General features: G+C 46.8%; 1 protein-coding gene across 1 annotated transcript in view; it reads right to left on the bottom strand.

Annotated features, from left to right (window-relative positions):
• The window catches only part of MNAT1 (MNAT1 component of CDK activating kinase), a 1,123,271-nt gene that overhangs the window by 306,658 nt on the left and 791,411 nt on the right, over positions 1-25,202 (bottom strand). Inside the window, exon 7 of the mRNA XM_069638923.1 lies at positions 5,940-6,061. Within this exon, the coding sequence (XP_069495024.1) occupies positions 5,940-6,061 (122 nt within the window). The remainder of the gene's footprint in view (positions 1-5,939; positions 6,062-25,202) is intronic.

The raw sequence follows: 25,202 nt of genomic DNA, 5'->3' as shown, positions 1-25,202 counted from the left end.
CTGTGCCGAGGATCAGAATCTCTGTTTTGTCGTCATTCAGACAGAGGCCATGGGATGCCATCCATGCCTGAATGAGGAGATATATCTTGTTTACCAAAGCTGAGTCTTCCAAGAAGTTACCCGAAAGTGGGATGAGGATCTGAGTGTCATCTGCATAGTTAGTGTAGATGACACCCAGTCTATCCAACTTGTCAAACAAAGGTTTGGTAAAGATTTTGTACATAGTAGGAGACACCCATGATCCTTGGGGGACACCGCAGGAGACTTGTATGGGATCAGCAGCTGCTAGGGGGGAGAAGACTCTCATTGTCCGTTTAGCAAGGAAGGATTGTACCCAGGTTATTGCATCACTTGAAAAATGGGCAGTGGAGCCGAGGTGATTGCATAAGACTGCATGATCTACCAGGTCAAAGGCTGCCGAAAGGTCAAGAAGGAGTAGCATAGCTGATTTTCCATTATCCTTCAACTTGTCAATTTGAGTCTTAAGATCAATCAAGGCTGTTTCAGTACCGTGAAGGGGCCAGAAGCCGGATTGTCGTGAGCCTAGAAGGTTGTTAGTTTCAAGGTAATCCTGAATTTGCAGGTAGGCTACCCTGTCGATGATTTTGAGTAGGAATGGGACGGTGGTGATGGGTCTGTAATTTGTCCGGATGGATGGGTCGAGAGTTTGTTTTTTTAGCAAAGGTAGGACCCAAGACTGTTTAAGGTTATTGGGCACTAGGTTAGTCTTAAAGGAGGCGTTGATCAGTTTGGAGATGAAGGGAGCTAGGTCTCTCGCTGCATCTTTTATAATTTGAGCAGGGCAATTATCTCCTTTACAATTCGAAGGCTTTAGGGAGAGTATAATTTTTATGTCTCTAGTATGGTTATTTGTTTGAGGCTAAAGGGGTGAGGAGTGTTATTGGGCTGGTTTAGAGAAGGCTCCGCTGGCAATAGCAGGGCAGCTTTTTTTATTGCAATTTTGGTTTGAAGAGAGCTAATTTTTAGAAGCGATCATCTTATACGGTCTCGATATGTGCCTTGTTAATATAGATCCCTTTCTTGATCAACTCCAAGGTAGAATTTGGAAGCAGACTTTAAGGATCTCAAGAGCCCTCCCTAATGCAGTTTTACGGCATGAACTTGGGCTGGTGTAGCTATCCGCCAGATTCAAGTGTAGGCTGTTGAATAACTTTGGAAAAATGAATGCCCAGCCTAGGAATTCCCTATATGAGGATCTGTTTACAATGCTCAAAACAGGACATTATGTCTCTATTGCTGCATACATGAGCGCCAGGGGACCACTTCAGTGGCGATAGTGCGCGGTACAAATGTCCCTTAACATTAACATACAGTGAAAACATGGAAATTATTTTCAAAGAAATAGATTCGGACCTTGAGAATTTGCTACTAAGGCCCGCCCAAGTAAAATAAAATGTATGTATGACGTGGACTGGTGTCGACCTACGGAGACACTTAGCAAATATGCATGTTATAAAGAAAATGCAGCCTTTGCAACTAGAAGAGTACCTCGTCAGATGGATCTTGTGCGTTTTCCTTCTGAAAAGGTGCGTCAAACATAGATGAGATTTACATTTAACCAGTTTTGGACTTATGAAAAATCAAATATTGGTATCCTAAGAGTGTGCATTGTGATGGAAACCTGTAGGTTCTGTGCGCCTCCGACTTAAGCAGAAACCCTAAAACATCTGGTGATATTTTGTGAACACTTTAAACTTGTTAGAACCTGCGAAATTGGGTAGAGAGAATATTGGAGACACCCTACTGTGAAGGTAATTTTTATGGACCAGATGCATGTGGGGAACTAACACTACCCTGGTACTTGCATTAACTCGATTTCTAACTATCATTAACGAGGCACTTGTAGATAAAGTGAATTTACTATAAAGCTGTAACAAACAGTCAGAAACCTTGTGTGCGATTGGGAAAGAGTCACACTATGCTTTTACAGAAATAGAACTTATACCTTAGTGTATCCCTACAAACCATATAATAGGTGGCAGGTGCCATGCACCTCGTGAAGGGGTTTCAATGTATATCCCAGACCCATGAAGTGGGGTAGATGTATGTTTTTTTTACTGAATTGGTCACTTAAGAGTTCGACAAAGTTTGTTAACACGTTATTGTTTTATAGAATTTGATCATGACTAACTGCCAGAAAAGGCCATAGGACTAACATGTTCTGGATTGGTCGAGTTTGGAAAAAACAAATAAAAAATAACAAGAAATTGCAGTATGTCCAAACATAAGTAATACACTGTTTAGCCATTAGATTGCAGGGCGTGGATTGGCCTGCAATGGTTATCGGCAGGACCTGAAAACACTTTCTACAATGGTCATTATTACGATGTTGAAAATAAGCCTTAAAGAGTAAAAGGCAATAAGATGATGCAGATCACACTGTAATAGACGTTCTGACCCACTTATCAATTACTACTATGTCTGGCAGGTAGTGCTGATGTACTTGTGATTTGTCTGTTTTAAATGCCCACACCAATGACAAGTTGCTTATTTTTTTTTTATTGTGACAGGATGATGTCTTTTCTCACTATTGGCACAGGAAGCAAGAGGCTAGTGTGGTGTATATTATATATAATTGCAATGTGTGTTTATTTGTTCAAGGTATCCATATACATTAGCATTTTACTTTAGATAAATACTGTTTTTATGTAACAGAAGTTATGATTTGTGATAGTATGAACATGTCGAATAATTTGTATGTATGAAACCACTTATGATCTGTTGTAAAAGTTTATTTATTAAACTAAATGCAACAATAAAATAATTCTTTTTTTTTTTTAAATGTACTCCACTGATATATTGTTTTTGACTTCTGATTTTTTTAGATCCGGAGTGTGTTGGTTGCCTATGTGGAGAGGTGTGGAGTGTCTTCGGGAGGGTTCAGGGACATGCAAGAAGAGGTGGCAAATGTCTCCGTCCTGCAGACTGAATCAGGGATCTGGATGATGACTGACAAGTTTGCTACAACTACTGCATAGTGTTGAGGGTGTAAGTGTGATGCCTTATCCCCTTCTGCAGTGTCTATGTCTTTTGTGCAGTATGGCTATTTGGACATTATTGACAGCCGAGAATATGGGTTTTTCTGGCTCAGGAGGGCGGGGGGATTAAACATCTCAAATTTCTGTTTAGCGGATGTACACGACTCCGCAAATCTAATTTCCACATGCCTCATGGCAATACCAACGCCTGCCCCTGTGCTACGACATCTGTTTGGGGTGTTGCATGAGGATTCTCTGGTATACGAATCTGATGTACGGATTTCTTTTTCCATGTATGAGTATTGTAAGTTCTGCAAGTGCAGAAACATGACCCATATAACCACTTGCAATATTGCTCCTGCTGATGATTGTTATCAAATGACGAACTATATCGATAAATGTCAACAACTGGATTTGAACAATGATCAAGAAGGAATTGAGTTTGAAAAACACTTATGTGCTTGACCAGCAAGTGTGTGTGTTGATGTATCCAATACTATGTTTTGTAATTTTACGGTTTTAACTGCTAGTCACCTGAATCATGTGAAACTTTCTACGGGTTGGTTATTCTCTTGTGGTAACAATACATATTCATATATCCCTGCTAATATTTCAGGTGGCCCCTGTGTTTCAACACACCTTAGTTTAATGATGCTTCCTTTGCAGCCTGTTTGGCGATATACGCATTCTATTTATTATAGCGCCCTGTCACCTGACTGTGATTCTAATGTACATTTGTTACCTGAAGGAGAAGTATTGGCATTGGCTATTTTGTTGACAGGAATTTGGGGTTTAGCAGCCGAAGGATATAAAACTATGATTAAACTACCCTGTTTAGTAGTGAAAGGGCTTAATTAAATTTCTCAAGCTTTAACAGAGCTATTGTTAGTAAAAACTTTAGAAAGTCTATTTTGCAGAATAGGGCTGCTATGGATCATATGTTTTTTAAACATAATTTGGGTTGCAATGTTGTGGAAGGGATGTGTTGCTTTAACTTGGATGATCATTCCCGTTCCATTGAAAAACATATTGGCGGGTTAAAAGACCTAATTCCTCAAGTTACTCAAGACTATTATGGGAGCTGGTGGGACCAGGTGGTTTGTGTGGATTCCTGAAGCATTGCGTTCTATTTTTATTTGGGTTTTTGTTGTTTTTGTATTTTTGATTTGTTGTATTTCGAAACTATGTTTCATAAATTCCTGGAAACTTCTTTTCGCCCATTGGGTTATGGTAGTTGATTGTCCAAGGGGTGGAGTGTAGTGCGTATGGGAAAAGGAGCTAAATAACATGGTGCCGGTGCGCGGCCATTTTGGACATTCACTTCCATAACTGCAATAAAAGCCTATGTTTTGTGGGCTCAGTAAGCAAATGTGAATTTTACAACGGTTGCAAGGTCATAGAATGATGTCAGATGAACTAACTGGGGAGGATAGTTGTATTGTCCGCTGAAGGACGAGCCAAAAAGGGAGTCTGAGCTTTGCAGGTGCAGTGATAAGGGATGCTGGGAATGAAGGCGAGGGAGAGAAGCTGGGTTTTTCCACTCCTTCCCCCCAATGCTTGCTGTCTGCCCTACGGCCGAGGGCAGTCTGGTAACCATGAAGGGGCGGGGATCTCCCCATAAAGAGAAGAGGTATTCCTCATGGAAAACAGAGAGTTGGACTACGGTGATGCAGTCTCGCTGAGAGGGAGGACGCTCTGCTCCAGACCCCGTTAGCACGAGTGATCTCTCTTCCTACCTGCTCTGGGACTAAGCAGTGTCGCGGTGAACGAGATGAAAGTGTCTTCTGCAATCAAACGAACGGTGATGCTCTTTTTCTATGTTTATGTATAAGCGACTATTTGTTATGTTTTAGTTGTGTGCATGTGTATTGGGTGTGAATAAAGGGCCTGTAACAAGCCATTTATTTTCTTCTAACTATTGATCTAAGTGTGATTCATTGCCTCCCCGAGTCTGAGGCACCTGTGCGTGGCCAAAAAAGCAAAACAAGAGCGTACTATGCAAGCCATACAACTAAGCACCACTACTAAAAACACACAGTCCTGTCAATTTATAGGAAGCTATGTTCACAAAGACAATTTTCTCCAGTGGTACGGTAAGGTCTACGCTCCAAACTCTCTTCTAAACGTCAACACGTTTTGGTTTGGCACAATGCTTAGTGTAAACGGAGGAGATACTATTTGCAGCACCAAAATAAATTCCATTCGTCAAACGAGCAGCATGCTAAAGGCCTCCAAAAACGCCATTCAATAGTGAAGTTCGGGACAAGGGGCCCCTACAAACTAGCAGGTACGCACCAAGCTAACAAGCAATTATTGGCTATCGAGCACAGCAGTATAATTCCATCTGATCGACTCCTGAAGGTTTGCAACAGTAGCAAATAAACGTGTTTTTTTTTTAGGTACCTTGCGCTCACTAGCACAAGAAGCGGGCCTCCAAACATTACCGCAGGCCCGGTCTTGCAGGCTGCCTTTCATGCTCCATTTCTCACAAAAATTGCTTCACTGTCGACAGCAGTCAGCAGAAAATCAAACCCCGCTTTTCATGCCAAGAAGCCAATATTTGTTATTTTCACTGGCTCGCTGCTGACAAAATTAAATTCGGATTTCTTTTTTTTTTTTCTTTTTCCTTGGTAAAGTGCAACAGAAAATGACTGCCAAGGGCAAACCTTAGAAAAACAGGACTGCGCTCCAGACAGGCTCTCTCCATTGGGCCATAAAGCCAAAAGGTAGTGAAACATGTCAGTTCGCCTCCCCTCCTCCAAATAGGAGGGCAGGCCAGGAAGTATAGAATGTCACTGGGACGCTGTCATCAAAGCAAGCACATCAAGGGATCACAAAGCCAAGATGGCGGACTTGCCTGTGAAAATAAAGAATCTGCAACTTGTGCATGAAACTCAATCTTAAATGCAAGATAATTAAAAAAAAATGCCGTTTCCTCACCCCAGTCTTCCCAGCAGCTCAAGCTGCGGAACGTCCGGTCCATACGTTTGTAGCTGAATCGGTTGGTACTCGTACAGCGCCTCCTCGAGCTTGGCCATAGGTCCCAAGGACACATGTTGACCCTAAAAACAGAAGTGTACATTTAAAAAAATGCAGCCACCTTATGTATGTTTGTTAAAACCGCAAGTTGCGAGAACACTTTTATGGGTGCTTAGAAGTAAAGGCCATACACATTATCTGTCATTCTGGTTGTAACTCGAGTTCTTTGTAAAGCCCGCCAGTATGGAAAGACGATGTTTTAGCAGCGATAATTCTTTTAAATAGCAAAGGGCTATTAAATTCAGAAGTGATGCTAGAGTCCAGCGGCTTTCTTAATGAATGGGGAAATCCTTACAGGAAAATGCCATTAATAAAAAGCGAAATTAAACAAATGTCTCTAGCCAACGTACATTACACAAATGTCTCCAGGCAATTACTGAATAATCAACCTTTTTTTCCTGGAAAATCTAACTGGTGAAGGTAGCTTCTGAAAATGCTAATAGTACGGACTTGTAGACTAATACAGGAATCGGGTGTTTGCAATAAATGAGACTCCTGCGCTTTGACATTGCTTCCAACAAAATACTAACAGTGCACAACATTTTCAGGATAACATTGACCAAACTAGCTTTTCAGTCAATTAGGTTATCGACTATAACAAAAAGTGATTGCTCGACAGGTGTACTATTCAGAAAACCTTTGGGATCTACAGGTGTACTAATGAAAGGCATTCTACTAATACCGTCCTCCAGAATGTGACCAATCACAACTGAGGGTTTATTGCACATACAATAGAAACACTGGAACAAAATAAATAAAAGACTAACAGAGGCCCTTTAGGGAAGGTAATTAGGAGGGATGCTCTGACTTGAGGGGGAACAAGGCCACCAGCCATGGTTGATGCATACGGGTGGCTAGCACGGTTTTGGCTGGTTTCGAGGAAATTAGATCAAATAAGATGGTATATCTTCCTAAGAGTTTTTTTAATGTTGTTGTTATGGAACCCTAGTGGTGAAGTAAAACTAGACTTGCAGGGATTACCGCAATTTCACAAAGCAGGCTACACAAGCTCTGTTGCAAGTCATAATATTATAGCCTCAAATCAGTGGGACAACGGCCTCCACAAACAACACTTCACTCGGAGTATAAGAGTAACAAAAATCGGCAAAGCCAATTTGCAGCTGCTTTGGCATTTAACATTTACAGGAATAAAAGCAGTACACCATGAAGCCATACATTCCCAGTAATTACTTTCCAAAGCTGGCTGCAAGTTAGTGTTTGTAGACACAAAACATTAGTAACAGACATAATAAAAAAAAACGTCTGTTCTTAGCAGTGCCAGTAAAATCACAGTAGGGAACGAATTGCAAAGGGGCAACAGGGAGGAAAATCACACAGATTACGGTGGGGTGCTTAGGCACACAGTGAGGTGGGATGCCAAGGCACAAGATGAGGTGGGATGCCAGGGCACAACATCTTCTGGGATGCCAGGGCACAAAGTGGGGCTGGTTGCCAAGGCACAAAGTGAGGTGGGATGCCAAGGCAACAAGTGAGGTGGGATGCCAAGGCAACAAGTGAAGTGGGATGCCAAGGTACAAACTGAGGTGGGATGCCAAGGTACAAAGTGAGGTGGGATGCCAAGGCACAAAGTGAGGTGGGATGCCAAGGCACAAAGTGAGGTGGGATGCCAAGGCACAAAGTGAGGTGGGATGCCAAGGCACAAAGTGAAGTGGGATGCCAAGGCAAAAACTGAAGTGGGATGCCAGGGCACAAAATCTGCTGGGATGCCAGTGCACAAAGTGGGGCAGGGTGCCAGGGCACGGATCACAATAATGAGGGCTTTGCCCCTTATTTGGTCACAGAGCATGTTGGATCTGGCTCAAGGAGTGTGCGACATAGCAAAAAGACACAACCCTTTGCACTTTGCCAACTGCCCTGGGTAGTTATGTGATGGAGGCGAGGAGCAAGATCACATTATCTTGCCGGCACCGGGTACCCTCTGTGGAGAGCAGGATGGGATGTTAAAGGTGGGGGGAGGGAGCATGAGAAAATAAGGACCAAATTATATAAAGAACACCCAGTTAACCTGCCTCTGACGGCTGCTTGAACCCTTCAGAAATCCACGTTCAGGGACTAATGAGTATCTTGGAGAGTATTTACCACGCTCTGCCCTTGGCATTGCTAGAGTCAAGGACAGTGCCTTCTATCCTGACTGTGTTGCCATGACGCTCAGGGAAGCTGGTGACGTTAGGAGAGTACCTGCTTTTCCCTCTCCTGCTTCTACTGGCAACTGTCCTATGTCTAAATGCTCCTAAACCTTGCAGCATAGATTTCCCTCACACCAGCAAGTCATGCACCCCTTTTCCTCAGCTCAGGACACAGGACCCACCACCTCAAGAACACACTGCTGATCACTCTCCTTTAATTCAAAAGATGAAATGACCTGTTGGTCGATCAAGCAGTCAAGATCACCAATAAGCATGAGGACATCCTTCCACCAGGAAATGATGTACAAAGCGGACAAGCACTTTAAAGTGGCTGCAAGGAGACCTAACTATACAAAAAACGCAAAATAAACAAGTGCCAGCCAAAGGCTTCAAAATGTGCAGGACACTTCCGTTTTCCTCTACAGAAATATTCAAGTGTGGATTGCACTTACATCAGTGCGAATGAACCGCCTGCAGCATTAACCTCCAAATGTGTCTTACGTGCAGATGTGCTGCACCTACAAGTGACCGTTGGCTCCCAATGACTTTACTAACCTCAGGTGGTCCCAAGAATCTGACATAATCCTACCCACTGTCACAAAGTCGAATGGTCTCAACAAATGGTCCTCTCCAACCGACCCTCCCAGGTTCAACTTGCTTCCTTCCTTTCCTCTATCTCACTCTCCACTTGCAGTGCTCCCCAAGGGTCTAAACTCTCTCCCTGGCTCTTCAACCAATTCCTGGCACCCCTCGCCCACCGCATTGCTGCTCTCAGTTCCATGTACAGTGCTATGCGGACGACAACTCTTTTTCAGGCTCCCATCTGCCACCTCTGCTCCCTCTCTCAACTCCGACTGTCTGCAATCCAGGAGTGGTGTGCCGCCAACGACCTCTGCCTCAATGCCAGTAAGACCGAGATCCTTCTCATCGGCACTCCTGCACCTTCCTTTCCTGTCACTCTCTGGCCAGCCTCCCTTGGCCCTCCTCCTGCTCCCACCTGTGAGGCTAAGAACCTCAGGGTCATCTTCGACTCCTCGCTTTCCTTTTCACCACACATCTCCGACGTCTCTAAGAAGTCAAAATACCAACTGCACCTCCTCAGGGGTATTCTTCCTTTCCTCTCCTTCCCCCAGAAGCTCACTGTCTCTAGAGCTCTTGTTCTCTCTAGGCCGGACTACTGCAACAGCCTCTTTCTAAATCTGTCTTCCACTCCTCTCGGCCCTTTGCAACTTATCCAGAACAGGACTGCGAGACTTGTCCTTGGCCTCAAGCTCAGGGATCATGTCTCTCCAGCCCTGAAATCTCTTAATTTGCTCCTAGTGGCTGCAAGGATTAAGTTCAAGACCCTTTGAATTGTCCACAATTCCTTCTGGGGCCTGGGTCCTCAATATCTTCAACTCTCCCTCCGGAAATACCTTCCTACTCGAGATCTTCGCTCCTCTACCTCCAACTCCCTCGGGGTCAGTCGCTTCTCCAAGCAACAAGTTGGTGGTAGATCTCTCCCTTCGGCTGGGGCCTCCCTCTGGAACAGTCTCCCTGCCTCCATGAAACCTGAGGAGAACCATCTCTGGTTCCGGAAGCACCTCAAGACCTTCCTCTTTGCTTCTGCCTTCTCTATCCCCCTCCCCTGCTGATCTCTGTCAGTTTCTGCTCTTGGCTCCTGGCTACCCTCTGTATTCTGGCCCAGATCCCTGCCCATCCATCTGCATGTCGGCAACCCTTGCACTTGGGTCTGTATCTGCAACCCTACAGTCCCTTTACCAGCACTTAGACACCCGTTGTCTGAGCATAACTGTTGCACTTGCCATCTGCTGGCCACACTACCTGTTATATTTCATCACGTGTTCAGCACTTTCCACTCCTCCCCTGTCCCTTGGACTTCCCCCCTCCCTCTCTCCCCTGCACTTACGCGTTCTCAATGTCACTGGGCCTAGTAAGATCGTTGTTTTCCATCCCTTGTACCCTTCCCTGCCTCGTCGCTCCCTGAAACACTATCATATTATATCATATTAAAGACCCATGATATGCTAAGATTGATGTGGAAACTAACACAAATGTTGGGCTTATTCAAAACACCCAACAAGTGTTAGAAGAAAAGTTCTCAAATTCAAACCTCTCTTTTCTCAAAATAAAGGTTAATGTCTCATAACAAGTCACTCCAAGACACTACCTGGTGTCATTTGCTGCCCTTGGAATTGTGCCCTTGTTCGCCTCCTGTGATCAGGTTCTCTGGTGATTTCTGTTTAATGTGAAAAATGGCTTACAGTTTCTCCAAGAGGCGAAGCAGTCTCAGAGGGTCATTAAGTTGCTCTTTGGGTCCTCTGCCACCTCCCTGGCCAAGTGTTGTGGCTATCTGTCCCCAAATCCACCCCCACTGACTGCCTCAGCGTTAGCTTACTCAAAAGCGGCCTCACTGACTCTTCATACTAGACATTGTTCACCTTCTTGATGTTCTGCCACAGTGGGCCACTGTTGACAAGCTGGGAAGAAATCAGGCATACAGAAGGGTGGGGGACGGACACCCGTTACTGAAGTGAATGCACCCAGCAGCATTGGTTTAGCAAAAGTATATACCGGTCGCCAGAATTATCTGTTTTCCCGTACCGTTTACCGGTGCTGCAATGTGACGATGAAACAGATAGGAGTGCCCCCGGAACGATGCAGCAGGTTAACCATATCTCTTCTCTTCTCTTCTCTTGTCCAAGGGCACTGCGCGCCACGGTTGAGGAGGGAGCGCCACAGGCCGGTGGCGTGGGTACACAGGGTGGAGTGAGCGTAGACCCTGCAGTACCCCAGCAGGGAACAGGAAGACTGCGAGCGATTGGCATGTGCGGAACTCAGAGCAGATCAAGTGCTCCTTCCTCTCTGGTGCTGGCTCCTAAATGACGACATTGGTGCAGAAAGTTACGGCGCCATGTTGTCATGGAAACCAACGTCAGAAAGGAAACAAGGAACGTGCCAGAGTATGCTGATAGGCGCATAGGCCCCAAGAAACAAGGAACACCTACCTACCACTTGACAAAGTGCTGCATCGCAGAATGGGATAAGGAAACCGGTTTGAATGATTTAAATTTCTTTTGGCAAACGGAGGGGAATTGGAGCAGCACTGTGGAACATTTATATGCTGCAGGAGCACTAGGAGCGTTGTAAGTGAGTGTTTAGTTTAATGAAGATACAGATCTTTCTACTGTGTGAAGGAAAGTTTTGTCAGCCTGTATATAGGAGTTACAAAAATAAATAAATAGGGTGAACAAAACTTTACCGGATTTGTTGTCTCACGTGTCTACAAAGGTGACCACCACCAGAGGAAGAACGTTTATCCCAGCAGTGTGTGGGTTCAACCGTAAAATGTGCAGTTGTTACCAGTATCCTATTTCTTGTGTTCAGCTTTATGTGTTGGTACTGATCACGCAGTTACAATGATAGCTATGGGGAACTGTTCCAAAAGCATCTTAAGTGATTCAGTGAAGGACAAAGAAGACTGTTTCCAATAGGTCATGAAGGTGTCAGTTTTAATTTAGGATCACTGCCATTTGAATATAGGATAACTGCACGATAACGTTCATGAAAGAAAATAACTAGTATTAATGGTGCAAAGATGAATTTTGTGGAATTGTCAACCTGCCATAATCCTTGGATAAAAGTTTGTTACCCAAGTTAAGTTTACGATTATTGTATGCATTCATTCTATGCATTAGATTTGTACGTGGGTCAATGCCATTGTGGGAGATAAAGATGAGAAGATTTAAAAAGATAAGCAATGTCCAGTAGCCTACTCTGCCATGAGGGTTGTGTGCAGTGGGAAGAAGAACAGTTCTTAAAGTGATTTGTGATCACATTTGTTCTGTGTGTAGTCGTTGGGCCGTTGTCATGTCGGAGTGGAATTAAATGTTGTGGCCTAAGATCTTTCAACTATATAATGTGTCATCCGTGCCTAGCTCTCCCAGGATTTTGTTGAGTGCTAGGGATGCTTTTGGTATTACACATTTGAAAATAAATGTTCTTTTCTAGGGTGTTTCAAATTTTAAAAAATAAAAGAGAAAATCGCACCTGTGTGGTAAAGTATCAGGTGCTCAGGTTCATGTAAATAAATTACTGACTGTCTCACACAAGGGAAATGTGAACAGCAACAGTGGGATTCAGGAATGTTTTTGGACTGCTTTCTTTGTGGAAGTTAATTGGGCACACATGGAAGAGAAAGAGAAACTGTCTGCCTCACCTGAGCTATATGTGAGCAGCAGTAGAGATTGCCTTAAGAGAAGCTTTAGAGATTGCCCTTTTGAGGTAGTGATTTGGGCCCATAAATGGGAAGTAAGTAATGAAGGATCATCTTGTTTTGATGAATCCTGGATATATTTATTTGGCGCCAAATGTATATTAGTTCTGTTGCAGATCTGCCGTTAGATGTTGATTGGTTAGAATGTTTCATATTTTGAGATTTCATAGCAAAATGTAGTTATATGTGCTGCCAGGCACACCCTTAAATGTTGAATTTGTATAATCTGTTGCCTGTGTGCTGTGCGTATAGTGAGGGTGTAGTGGTATTCGGTGGTATGGTATTGAATGATTGCTGCACCGTGCAGTCTTATTGCGGTGTGATGAGGATAGAATGTAATGTTGTGTTAATTATGAGTTCCTATGCTGGATGGAAATCGCCAATTCGGGTGTTGAGTGGAGGTGATTGTGTAGTGTTTGCGTTGAAGGTGGAAGTTGGCGGATTACGTACCTCTCCTGTGTTTGCTGTTCTCGGTATGAGCAGCACCACCCTTCCGGAATGTCAGTGCGTGGACGCTGGCAGCATGGTTGGTCCGCCCAGGTGTTACTCCACAAGTAGTGATGTACCCTGGTCCGTTTGGTTGGGCAATCCGTGTTTCTCTCCCATGTCATGTTTTCCCCAACTAGTGTCTAGGTTGTTTCCCGAGTATTCCCTTGAGGATGGTTTGTGCCAGTGTGTGACAGACCCTGTATCTGTGGGTGGCAGCCCTGGATGGAATGTGTTTGGTTGTAGTGGTGGTATGCTGTTTTGAATGCTGTGCTGTTGTATCCTGCGATAGTCATCTGAGTGTGCATGTTGCTTTTGGTTGCATATGGCTTTGTGTATGAAGGGAGATGTTGTGATGTAGTCTGGTCTTGTTCTTTCTCACTGGCCAGGAATACATACTGATGGAATGTTGGCGAATGTATGATAGACAGCTCAAGAGAATGTTGGGCGAGTGTTGTGTGTGAGTGTTCTATGAGTGTGAGTTGGGGGGCCTGAGCTGGTGATGTGAGAATGGCCGAAGGGTGTACTGCGTGATCTGTACAATACTACAAGTAACTGTATATCTGTTGATATGTAAAAAAATAAGCTACCCTGGAACTACTACTACAGAGGCTGCCCAGCTGGTCTGTGAGTGAGCCTTACAATACAGCATCCATATTAGAACACCTCCAAACTCCTCCAGCCACTCCTTTCCCCCATGTGTCACCAAATGGGCCCCTTCTGTCTCTCCCAAGACCCCCTCTGCACTGCTAAGGTCTCCTTATATATAGCTCAGTCCTTTCCCTTCCCAGGTTTGCTAGCAGGTCTGAGTAGACTGGGATTGGTAGATGTTAAAAACTTCTTGTACTGTAGGTATTTCATCAACAAGCAGACGTTTTGCATGTCCTATGGACCATAGCTTGAAACGCCAGTCGGCCATATTGGACTGCTCTTGTTTTACACATATCTGCCGGAGCAGCAGGGCTCTACAACAAATCTGAGACCCCGGAAATGCACCAGCAGTGGCTTTCTTGGTAAGCAGTGCTTGTGTTAGGACTGTGCGCAAGCCTGCCATATCGGGAAAATGTGACCTCACAGACACCGAGCTAAGTAAATTTTCCAACCAGAGAACCTCTAGGAAATGGTTTGTGTAACCAGAATCCTGTTCCCATTTACCACTGCATTTTGGGCCTTACTTGAAAGGGCCAGATGTGTGGGTGAAGAATATTGGTGAGCGCCACAGTACACAATCCGTAGAGAGAACAAGAACCATGGTAGAAAAGGATTTGAGGCAGACAGATGCAGACAAAATCAATACAAGGCAGCACCTAACTAAGGAGATGCAGGTGAGCCGAACTGGTGACTGAATTCCCCACTGAGTTCTGAGTTCACAGAATAGGAAACCTGCACAAATGGAATATAGCACGACAAAAAGACAGAAATTCAAGGGGATAACCGCCAACACCGGATGAGGCTGTGGGACAGAAATAGTGTCACACACAGGATTTGCTAACCCAGGTCCGAAAGTACATCAAACGCGGGTGAGAACAAGTCCAAAATCACAATCCAAGGGCAAAATCCAAAGGATAGCACGGAGGTCAGTGTACAAAGTTCATCAAGCAATGCCAGGGGTATCCAGTCTCAGTCCAGGAAATGTAATCAAGCATTGACACAGGGAGACCAAAAATAGCAAGGAAAAACAAGGTTGGAGGTAGGGAGCAGGAAAGGCAAGTGGGAGAAGGTCAGAAGACAAGACAACGAAGCAGAACAGCAAGGTAATGGAGCGAGATGTCAAAACGTACCCTAGCACGGAGCGCCACTATCCCCTGTTCCACGCCTCTTTATACTGGCCTGCCGAGTGTGCAATATACAGAGCCACCTCCGCACTGCCTGACGGCCCAAACACAGCACACTGTGGAAACACTATTGGCTGTCTGGCTGCCGCTACAGGGTTGTGGCAAACCAGGGCTTGAAGTCCCTCTAGGCTCCGAGCTGGTATGGAACATGCCAGTGCCACTGTGAGGGAGGGGGATCAGATATATCTCTTCTGTACTGCGCAAAGTTGACTTTACAGGATAGCCGATATTTCAACTGTGCAGTAACTGAGTGCACTTTAAGCTCCACAAACTGCCTCTCCATTGCACAGGAACGACTCCATCTAAAAGCTCTGTATAGTACTATGTACACTACGTGTTAGCATGTGTACCTGATGAGTCTCTAGTCTTGCTGTACAACGGAAGGGCACTTTGTTCAAATTGCAGTCATTGCCCTCACTGTTCATGACCTACTACACTGTGAACTCTCTGTAACCACTGCACAGCACAGAGTAGGCTGTGAGCCATAAGGGTATAGTTTCTTACCTGTAACTCCATTTCTCCAGCATTGGTATCTTTCATGGATTCACATGCTTAGAATATTCCCCGTCGTCAGACTGGGACCCCTCGGTACACATATATAGCCTTTTCCAATAGGAAAACTTCCGACACTTTTGTGTCCTATCTACGTCCTTTTAGGACCCGCCTACGCATGCTGCGTAGGCCGTCCACGTATAAGAGGCCCGCCCCCGCGGTTCCCCTTCAGATTTCGGCCCCTCCAAAGTAGGAAGGGTTAAATTTATCAATCAAATACATTACATTCCGGGGAGGTTGGCGGGCGCATGTGAATCCATGAAAGATACCAATGCTGGAGAAGAACTAGTTACTCTTACCTTGTAACGTTCTTTCGATGGGATGTTCCTCCGACGTATTCCTTATCTTAGATAGAAATCCTTCAGCTTTGCTGGCCTCGGAAAATTTTTTCGCCAGAGGGCGCTGCGCGTCGATGATCGCCGAGTCGATGACCCTCGACGGCCTCCGTGCCGACGTCGACGTCATCCTGCCTATAAAGGCCGCGCGCAGCGTCCGTTGCTCAGTTCCGTTTTGTAGTCCCCAGTAATGTTTTTGGATTAGACTAATCACCTTGAAGGAGCATAGGCTGCAAACCCACAGGAAGTCATACTGCGGGGATGGATGGGAGGGTCGATAAGGAATACGTCGGAGGAACATCCCATCGAAAGAACGTTACAAGGTAAGAGTAACTAGTTCTTCGAAGGGATTGTGTCCTCCGACGTATTCCTTATCTTAGATAGACTCCCATAGCAGTGGTATTGTGACTGGAGGCGGGAGTAATAAAAGTTATGTTACCCTTCCAGAATGGACAGAGTGTAACACAGCCTTGCCGAATCTAGTTTCTTGACTAGAGGAGGAATCCAGGCTATAGAATTTGGTAAATGTATGTGCGGACGACCATGTGGCAGCCGCACATATATCTCGAATTGGCACCCCTCTTTGAAGGGCTGAGGATGTTGCGATACCCCTGGTAGAATGAGCCCTTAGATTTTGAGGAGGCTCCTTTCCTGCCAATTTGTAGCACTCCAGAATGGCTAAAATAATCCATCTGGAGATGGTTTGTTTTGTTATTGGAAGGCCCAACTTATGTCCTGCATAACCTACAAAGAGTTGGTCTGCTTGTCTGATCTTAGCCAATCTGCTGATATAGAAGCTCAAGGCTCGCTTAGGGTCCAGCCTGTGCAGTCTCTCTTCCTCCTTCCCCGGATGAGGAGGAGGGTAGAAAGAAGGTAATATAATCTTCTGAGTGATGTGAAACTCCGAGACTACCTTCGGGAGGAAGTTAGGCTTCACCTGAAGAACAACTTTGTCCTTGTAAAAGATTGTATGTGGAGGTTTACACGATAAGGCTTGCAACTCGCTAACCCTTCTAGCAGATGTCAATGCTATTAGCAAAACAGTTTTGAGGGTGAGAAGCTTCAATGAACAAGAGTGTAGTGGTTCAAAAGGGGCACCCTTTAGGAAGTTTAAAATTAGGTTTAAATCCCATAAGGGAACTTGAAAAGGTTTCGGGGGATAAACATTAGTTAATCCTTTTAGGTATTGTATTACCAATGGAATTTTGAAGTATGAAGGCTCCTCTGCAGTGCGCTTAAAGATTGATAGCGCTGCGAGATAGCCCTTAATTGTGCCAACCTGTAGGCCTGAATTAGCCAGGTAAAGTAAGAATGACAACACCATAGGTGTACCACAAGAAAAGGGTTCAATATTCTTTTCTCTGCACCAGCTGCAAAATTTGTTCCAACGGCAGCGGTATAGAGTTTTAGTTGCCGGCCTTCTGGCCGAAAGCAACACCTCCATAACATCATCCGGAAGGTCCCAATCCTTGTACCTCAACCTTTCAGACACCAAGCGTGAAGGTTGAGGGTCTTGATGGCTGGATGGAGAACCTGACCTTCCTTCTGCGAGAGAAGATCCTCTCTGTATGGCAGTCGAATTGGAGGGCAGATGGACATGTCTAGAAGGTCCGGGTACCACGTTCTCCTGGCCCAATCCGGGGCAATTAGGATCATGGTCTTCCGAAACCTTCTCAACCTCCTGATCATTTGAGGAATGACAGGGACCGGAGGGAACGCGTACAGAAGTGGGAACTCCCAGTCCACTACGAACGCATCTCCTAGAGCTCCTCTCGGGGGAAATTCCCTTGAGCAAAATCTGTCGCACTTCCTGTTGATACTGGTGGCGAACAGATCCACTTGAGGGGTTCCCCAAAGGGCGAAGATCTCTTGAAGGACTTCCTGAGCTATCTCCCACTCGTGAGAGACTGTGCTCTGCCTGCTCAGAGCGTCCGCTGTCAAGTTCTTCTCTCCGGCTAGGTGAATTGCCGATAGAGAGATTCCTTCCTGAATTGCCCAAAACCAGAGCTGCATCGCCTCTCTGCACAGTGGTAGTGAGCCTACGCCTCCTCTTTTGTTGAGGTAGTGCATGGCCACTGTATTGTCCGTCATTATTAGGACGTTTCTTCCCCGTACAGACGGCAGAAAAGCCTTCAGCGCTAGTCTGATGGCTCTCAGCTCCAACAGGTTGATATGTAGTCTGGACTCCGATGGAGACCAACGACCGCTGATGGTCAAGTCGTTGGCGTGAGCTCCCCACCCCGTGAGTGAGGCATCCGTGACTACTGTTATCTCCGGCCATGGTTGCCAAAACATTTCTCCTTTCAGGATGTTCTCCCGACAGGCCCACCACTGAAGGTCTCGGGCTACTTTGACCGGGATCCGAAGGAGATCTGTCATCCTTCCTGAGAACTGTGACCACTGAGTTCTCAGTGCCCACTGGAGGGATCTCATTCTCAGGCGAGCCTCCGGCACGAGGAATATGCAGGATGCCATGAGGCCTAGCAACCTCAGAAAGTCGTAGGCTGGGAGATATTGGGCATTCTGAAATCTGATGACCATCTGCAGAATATCTCGAGCCCTCACCTCTGGTGGCAAGGCTTTTCCCAGGGAAGTGTCCAGGACTGCTCCAATGAATTGGAGTCTCTGTGATGGTATCATCTGTGACTTCTTTAAATTGAGGGAGAAGCCCAGCTTGTGAAGGAAGTGGCAAACATAATCTAGTTGTCTCTGAGCCTGTTCCGAAGATACAGCTCTGATCAACCAATCGTCTAGGTAAGGGTAGACATGAATCCCTTCCCTCCTTAGACTTGCAGCCACAACCGACATTAGCTTGGTAAAGACCCTCGGGGCGGAGGTTAGCCCAAATGGCAGAACTCGAAATTGATAATGAGAGCTGCCAATTGCGAACCTCAGGTATCTCCTGTGCCTGGGATGGATCGGCACATGGAAATAAGCGTCCTGGAGGTCTAGAGATACCAACCAGTCCTGAAGCTGGAGGGCCTGAAGGATCTGAGAGAGAGTCACCATCTTGAACTTGTCCTTTCGGAGGAATTTGTTCAATTCCCGTAAGTCTAAGATGGGTCTCAGTCCTCCGTCCTTCTTCGGTATTATGAAGTAGGGGGAGTACCAACCCTTGTTCCTTTCCGCTACAGGTACCAGTTCTATGGCACCTTTCTCTAGCAGGTCTAAAACCTCCTGCAAGAGGAGCGGATCTGGAAGCTTCAAAGGGTTGTTCCCCGGTGGATGACTCTGAGGGATATGTAGGAAGGGCAGGCAGTAACCTTGGGCCACTGTCTCCAGAGCCCAAGCATCTGACGTAATAGCCTGCCATTCCGTCAGATGGTGAGTTAACCTGCCCCCTACTGGTGTTCTGTGAGGGGAGACCTCAGAGTGGTTTTGAAGCGGCTGATGCAGTTGCCGAAGGTAAAGTGGCTCCTGCTCCTGCGGGTGCGGCTTTCTTTCCCCTACCCCGTCCACCACGGGTAAATCTTCCTTGGCCTCTTTGAGCCGGTCGTCCCCTGCCCCTTCCATATGAGGAATAGTAACGAAAGGACCGTCCTCTCCACGATGATCCCGAAGGACGAAAGGTATTCTGACGGATAGCAGCTCCCAATGACTTGGCTGCTGCCTTGGACGTTTGCAGTTTCTCCAAACTGTCATCCGCCTTCTTTCCAAAGAGGGTAGAACCGTCAAAGGGCATATTCAAAAGCCTGGTCTGCACGTCAGAGGCAAAACCAGACTTCCTCAACCACGCATGCCTGCGGATTGTGGTACTTGCCGCCATGGCCCTGCTGATACTGTCAGCAGAATCTAGGCCAGTTTGTAGGGTCTCGCACATCGCATCTTTACCATCCCTGATGATGTTTAAAAATGCGTCCCTTTCCTCTCCTTCTTGGAGGCAGTCAGCCGCTGATGAAGCGCACTCCCAAAGGGTGTGGCTGAACCTAGCAAGCGTACAGGTCGCGTTAATAGACTTTAACGCCATGCTACAGGCAGAAAAAACCTTCTTAGCCATGGCATCATACTTTTTGTCATCCCTATCCTGCGGAGCAGTGGGGTATGCAGATGTGCTGCCTGATGAGGTTGCAGCCTGTACAACCAAGCTCTCAGGAGTAGGGTGTTTTGACAAATATTCAGGGTCAGAACTAGCCACCCTGTATTTTGTTGACAGTTTTTTATTTACTGCCGGGATAATTTCTGGCGTTTCCCAGTTTGTCAAAATCCTTCTCTGTAGAGCAGAGTGAAATGGAACCACAGGATCCTCCTGTGGGCCCTTGTCCAGTATGTCAGTGAGGTCATCCTGCTGAAAGGCAGGAGAAGGTGCAGACCAACCCATAAATTCTATGATTCTAGACATCAGAGCTCTATATGGAGTCTCCGCATGTTCTCCTGGGTCTGGTTTGATAAATTCTGCTTCAGGAGAAGTGTCCAAGCCACTAGCTTCCTGAAGTGCATCCTGAAGATTTTTTAATCTTCCTTCCTCAGAGGCGAAAGTCTCTGGCTCTGGTGATGTGGTCCTCTGTAAATCAATATCTTGGTCTGAATCCTCCCTTTCCTCAAAAATCGAGGTTAAAGGGGGATACATTGGTTTTTGGAATGGTATAAACCCCATTTCCAATGCAGAAGGAGCCATCATCACAGGCCTTGAAAACGTCGATGTCGTCGACACCGACGTGAAAGTACTCGAAGGCGCCGTGAAAAGCGTCGAGAAATGTGTACTAGGCCTCGAAGAACTCGAAAGGATCGGAGTCCTGCTCGAGAACGACGTCGACGTTCTCGGCGTCGAGTCGGAGGTCTTTTGTCTAACCGTTGGCTGTGGAGTAGCCGTGGTTCTTTCCTTCACCGGCGTCGATATCGGCGTCGACGTCGGCGTCGACTCGATCGACTGATGCGCCGATGAATCCTTCGACAACGGCGTCGATGGCGCCGACCTCTGTTTCGAAGGAGTTTTCGACGATGGCGTCGATGATGCTTTATCTCCCGATGGCTCGAGGCGCTTTCGGGTTGACTTTTCCGCCGGGTACTGCGACTCGCGGCGTTTAGATTTTTTGGGTTTTTTACCCGGGGTATCACCCTCAGCTGTCTTCGAGGGGGACGAGGCCGCTTTCTCGAAGACGCTTAGCATCTTTTTCCTGAATTCCTCCCACTCAGCTTGCGAGCTGCGTTTTGTGGGGCAATGAACTCTCTCAGGAGAACTCGACGAAGATGACGAAGGGGATCTCCTACGTCTCTTCTTCGAGTGTCTCGATGTCGACGAGTGGTGGGAGCCACTTCGTGATCTAGATCGAGAGTGTTTTTTATGGTGAGGAGACGAACGTCTCGACTCTACCGAAGAAGCTTTCGAGGAAGTTAAAGTTGACCTACCTCTCTCGAGCTTCCCCCTACGCTCCTTCAAGCCGTCATGGAAAGGCATTCCTCACACTCCGAACTCTGGTGCGTGATTCCCAGACACCACAAACAGACCCTGTGAGGGTCCGTCAACGACATTTTCTTCCCGCAGTCTCGGCACTTTTTGAAACCGGACCGAGGGGTCGTCGGGTCGGAGGAGGATGCCATCGATATCGAGGTAAATAGTAGTTATTATATACGTTATCTTGACGAGAACTGAGCAACGGTGTTCCGAGGCACAACGAAGCGCGGAAAAACGGAACTGAGCAACGGACGCTGCGCGCGGCCTTTATAGGCAGGATGACGTCGACGTCGGCACGGAGGCCGTCGAGGGTCATCGACTCGGCGATCATCGACGCGCAGCGCCCTCTGGCGAAAAAATTTTCCGAGGCCAGCAAAGCTGAAGGATTTCTATCTAAGATAAGGAATACGTCGGAGGACACAATCCCTTCGAAATGGAGTTACAGGTAAGAAACTATTCCCTTCTCCAGCATTGGATCTTTCATGGATTCACATGCTTAGAATAGATTGTATAGCAGGTACACTTGAGACGGCGGTGAGAATGTAATGTAATATACCCTCAACATACTACACAATGCATATGTACAGTAGGAATAAGCTACCTCATATGACCTTGCCCACATAAAACAAACTGTCATTAAAAAGGTAGACAACGGATTCTCCACAGCGTGGAGCTTACCTTACTGAAACAGATGGCGCAGGACAGCTCTTCCCACCTGCACCTCGTCCGCATGCTGCCTGGCAAGGCAGTAGTGGCGGGTAAACGTGTGGGGCACTGACCATGCCGCAGCTTGGCATATGTCCGTCAACGGAACTCCTGCCCATAAAGCTGTTGAGGAGGACATCGATCTTGTAGAATGGGCTCTAGGATGTCCTTGCAGACGCCTTCCGGCCTTAGAGTGACAAAACGCAATCGTCGATGAGACCCATCGAGCCAATCCTTGTTTAGAGATTGCTTTTCCTCTCGTCGACGGACCATATGCGACGAACAGTTGTCTAGTAGACCTTAATTCCTGTGTACGATGTAGGTAAAATTTCAGAGCCCTCTTAACGTCCAGGGTATGAAGAGCTTTTTCTGCTGCCGATGATGGTGTGGCGAAGAAAGTAGGGAGAACAATGGACGAGTGTTTGTGATACACTGTCGGAACTTTTGGGACGAACATAGGATTAGTTGCCAGGACTACTTTGTCCTTAAAGAATCTTAGGTATGGCGGGTCTACGACCAGCGCTTGCAGTTCCGAGATTCTTCTAGCTGATGTGATAGCAATCAAGAATGCCAACTTCCACGAAATGAATTTTATGTCGGACGTGGCCATAGGCTCAAAAGGCGTTTCATTAAGCCTGCCAACACTGTGTTGAGACTCCAAGTTGGGGGGAAACGTTTTTCCGGGGGAAAAGCTCGAAATAAACCCCTCATGAAGTGTTTTACAAGTCTGTCGCTAAACAGAGGAGACGACTGCCTTTTCCTTGTGAACCTCGAGATGGCCGCCAGGTGCACCTTTATCGATGTGAAGGATAATCCCCTCTCCGCCAAGAGGAGCAGGTAAGGTAGAACTTGTTCCGGCGTCACCGACAACGGTTGTAGGCCCTGTTGTCCCCTACACATTCACAGAACCTCCGCCACTTATAGGAGTAGGATTTGTTTGTAGAAGGGGCTCTAGCCGCCTGCAGAATTTTTTGACAATCCTCCGAAACGTCTAAAGCACCGAACTCCGAAAAGTCAGGAGGCAGGCTGTAAGGTTGAGACTGTCCGGGTCGTGATGCCACACCGTGCCTTTGTCCCGGGATAGTAGGTTCGGGACTTTCGGAAACCCTATGGGATGTTCCAGCGACAGGTGAAGCAGGTCGGAGAACCACGGTTGCCTTGGCCAGTATGGTGTCACTAGAATTACCCGGCAATTGTATCTGCGTATCCACTGTATTGTCCTCTGTATGAGGGGGAACGGGGGAAAAGCATAGAGGAACATGTCCGTCCATGGGAAGGAGAATGCCTCCCCCCTGGAGCCCTCTTGAGGCCATCTGCTTGCGAATTGCTTGCATTTCTTGTTGTCTTTGGTCGCGAAGGCGTCCAGAGGGGGGTGACCCCATTTCTTGAACACTTTCATCAGGTGAACTGTGTCCATTTCCCACTCGTGTATCTGGGCCATGCTTCTGCTGAGGGAGTCTGCTTGGGAGTTCCTCACTCCTGGAAGGTGATGAGCCACGATGGAAATTTTGTGCTTTAATGCCCAATGCCATGTTTTCTGGGCTTCTATGGAAAGAGTTCTTGATCGCGTCCCTCCTTGTTTTCTCAGATAAAACATGGCCGTTGTATTGTCGGTCAGTATTCGTACTCGCGAGCCCTTGATGTGTGGTAGGAAAGCCTTCAAGGCCCATCGTACTGCTCTGAGCTCTAACACGTTTATGTGTAGGAGTGACTCCGTTGGAGACCAGCGACCCTGCGTTTGGAGAGCACCCAGGTGAGCTCCCCATCCGGTTAGGGACGCATCCGTGACTATGGTTTGCTGAAACTCTGGCTCCTGTAGGGGTACACCGTTGTTCAGATTGTGGAAACTCTGCCACCACTGAAGGGTCCGAAGCAGCTTGTCGTCGTCGATGGTTATCTTGTCTGACCACGATCCTTGAGCCTGCGTCCATCGGTCCGCGAGGAATTCCTGGACTGGCCTCATGAATAGGCGACAGTTTTCCACCAGATGGATGCAGGATGCCATGGCCCCTAGGACCGAAACGTATTTTCTCACTGAGATCTTGGTGTTTCGCCGTAGTCGGCATGCTTGTTGATTGAGTCTTGAGGTTCTGTCGAGAGAAGGTTTCATTAGCCCTAACTGGGTCTCGAACTGTGCCCCCAGGAATACCAGCGATCTCGATGGCTGCAGAGAGGATTTTTCGAAGTTTATGGCGAATCCCAGCTGTTGTAGAAGCTGCATGGTGGCTTGTAAACTTGTGTTGGTCGACGCTGGGGAGGATCCCCTTACCAGCCAGTCGTCGAGGTATGGGTATACATGGTGGCCTTGCTTCCTTAGCCAGGCCGCTACTGGAGCCAGGCATTTCGTGAACGTTCTGGGGGAGGTCTTGAGCCCAAAAAGGAAGAACCGTGAATTGGTAGTGAGTCCGCCCTATTACACATCTTAGGAATTTCCTGCGTTTCCGACACATTGGAATATGGAAATACGCCTCCTGCAAATCCAGGGACGCTAGAAAATCCCCCTCTTGAACGGCGCGGATCACTTCCTGCAGAGTGAGCATCTTGAATTTTAGGCTCTTTAAAGACTTGTTGAGATCGCGTAAGTCTAAAATGGGACGCCATTTGCCGTTTGGCTTTTTTACGACGAAATATCTTGAGTAGACTCCTTGACCTCTCTGTGATGTTGGAACTAATTCTATCACGCCCTTTGCTAACATGAGTGTTACCTCTTGTTGCAGTATCTTCAGATGGGAATGAGCGGTGAACGCAGGTGAAATTTGCGGAGGGCTGTGTTTGAATCGTAGAGAGTGTCCGTTTCTTATAATATCCAGCACCCATTGATCCGTCGTTATTCGTTCCCATTCGTCGACGTATGCTGAAACTCTTCCCCCCAGAACGGTGTGTTGTATGTCACTGCTGATCTTTATTTTGCTTGTCTCTCGACGACGACGGATATGATGGTCTTTTCCTGGAAGGCTGGAAGTTCCGGCGACGGTTTGCCGTTTGGGAGGCACGTCTGTATCCCTGGGAGGGGTAAGCTGATCTGCCAAAGGATCTGTCTCCAGATGCAGAGAATCTTGAATTACCTAAAGCCCCTCTAAAGGGACGAGTAACATCGCTGCCTTCCTATGCTCTTCCGGAAGATGATCAAGCAACGGAGCTAGCATGTGCCACATCTCCCTATCGTATCTGGCAACAATTGCCAGAGAGTTTGCGGCCTTTACTGTGGTCGCTCCCACGGATAGCACTTTTTTGCCAAAGGCATCTTGGCGTCTCGCTTCATTCTCAGGAGTCGTCGTGCACTTGTGCTGGGCCTTCGCCTTCCTCGCCGCTGCCGCCGACACCACCGAGTCTGGCGTTGGTTGGGAGGATAAACACTTGGGGGTAGACTCTGGAGCCTTAAACTTTTTTTCCAGGCGTCCTTTCACTGCCGGCTCTGAAAACAGGTGACGCATTG

Source organism: Ambystoma mexicanum, chromosome 14, assembly GCF_040938575.1.
Source record: "Ambystoma mexicanum isolate Mex_15411 chromosome 14, UKY_AmexF1_1, whole genome shotgun sequence".
NCBI classification, from domain to species: domain Eukaryota; kingdom Metazoa; phylum Chordata; class Amphibia; order Caudata; family Ambystomatidae; genus Ambystoma; species Ambystoma mexicanum.
The sequence above is the reverse complement of the archived record's forward strand: the minus strand, read 5'-3'. Positions and strand labels throughout refer to the sequence as shown.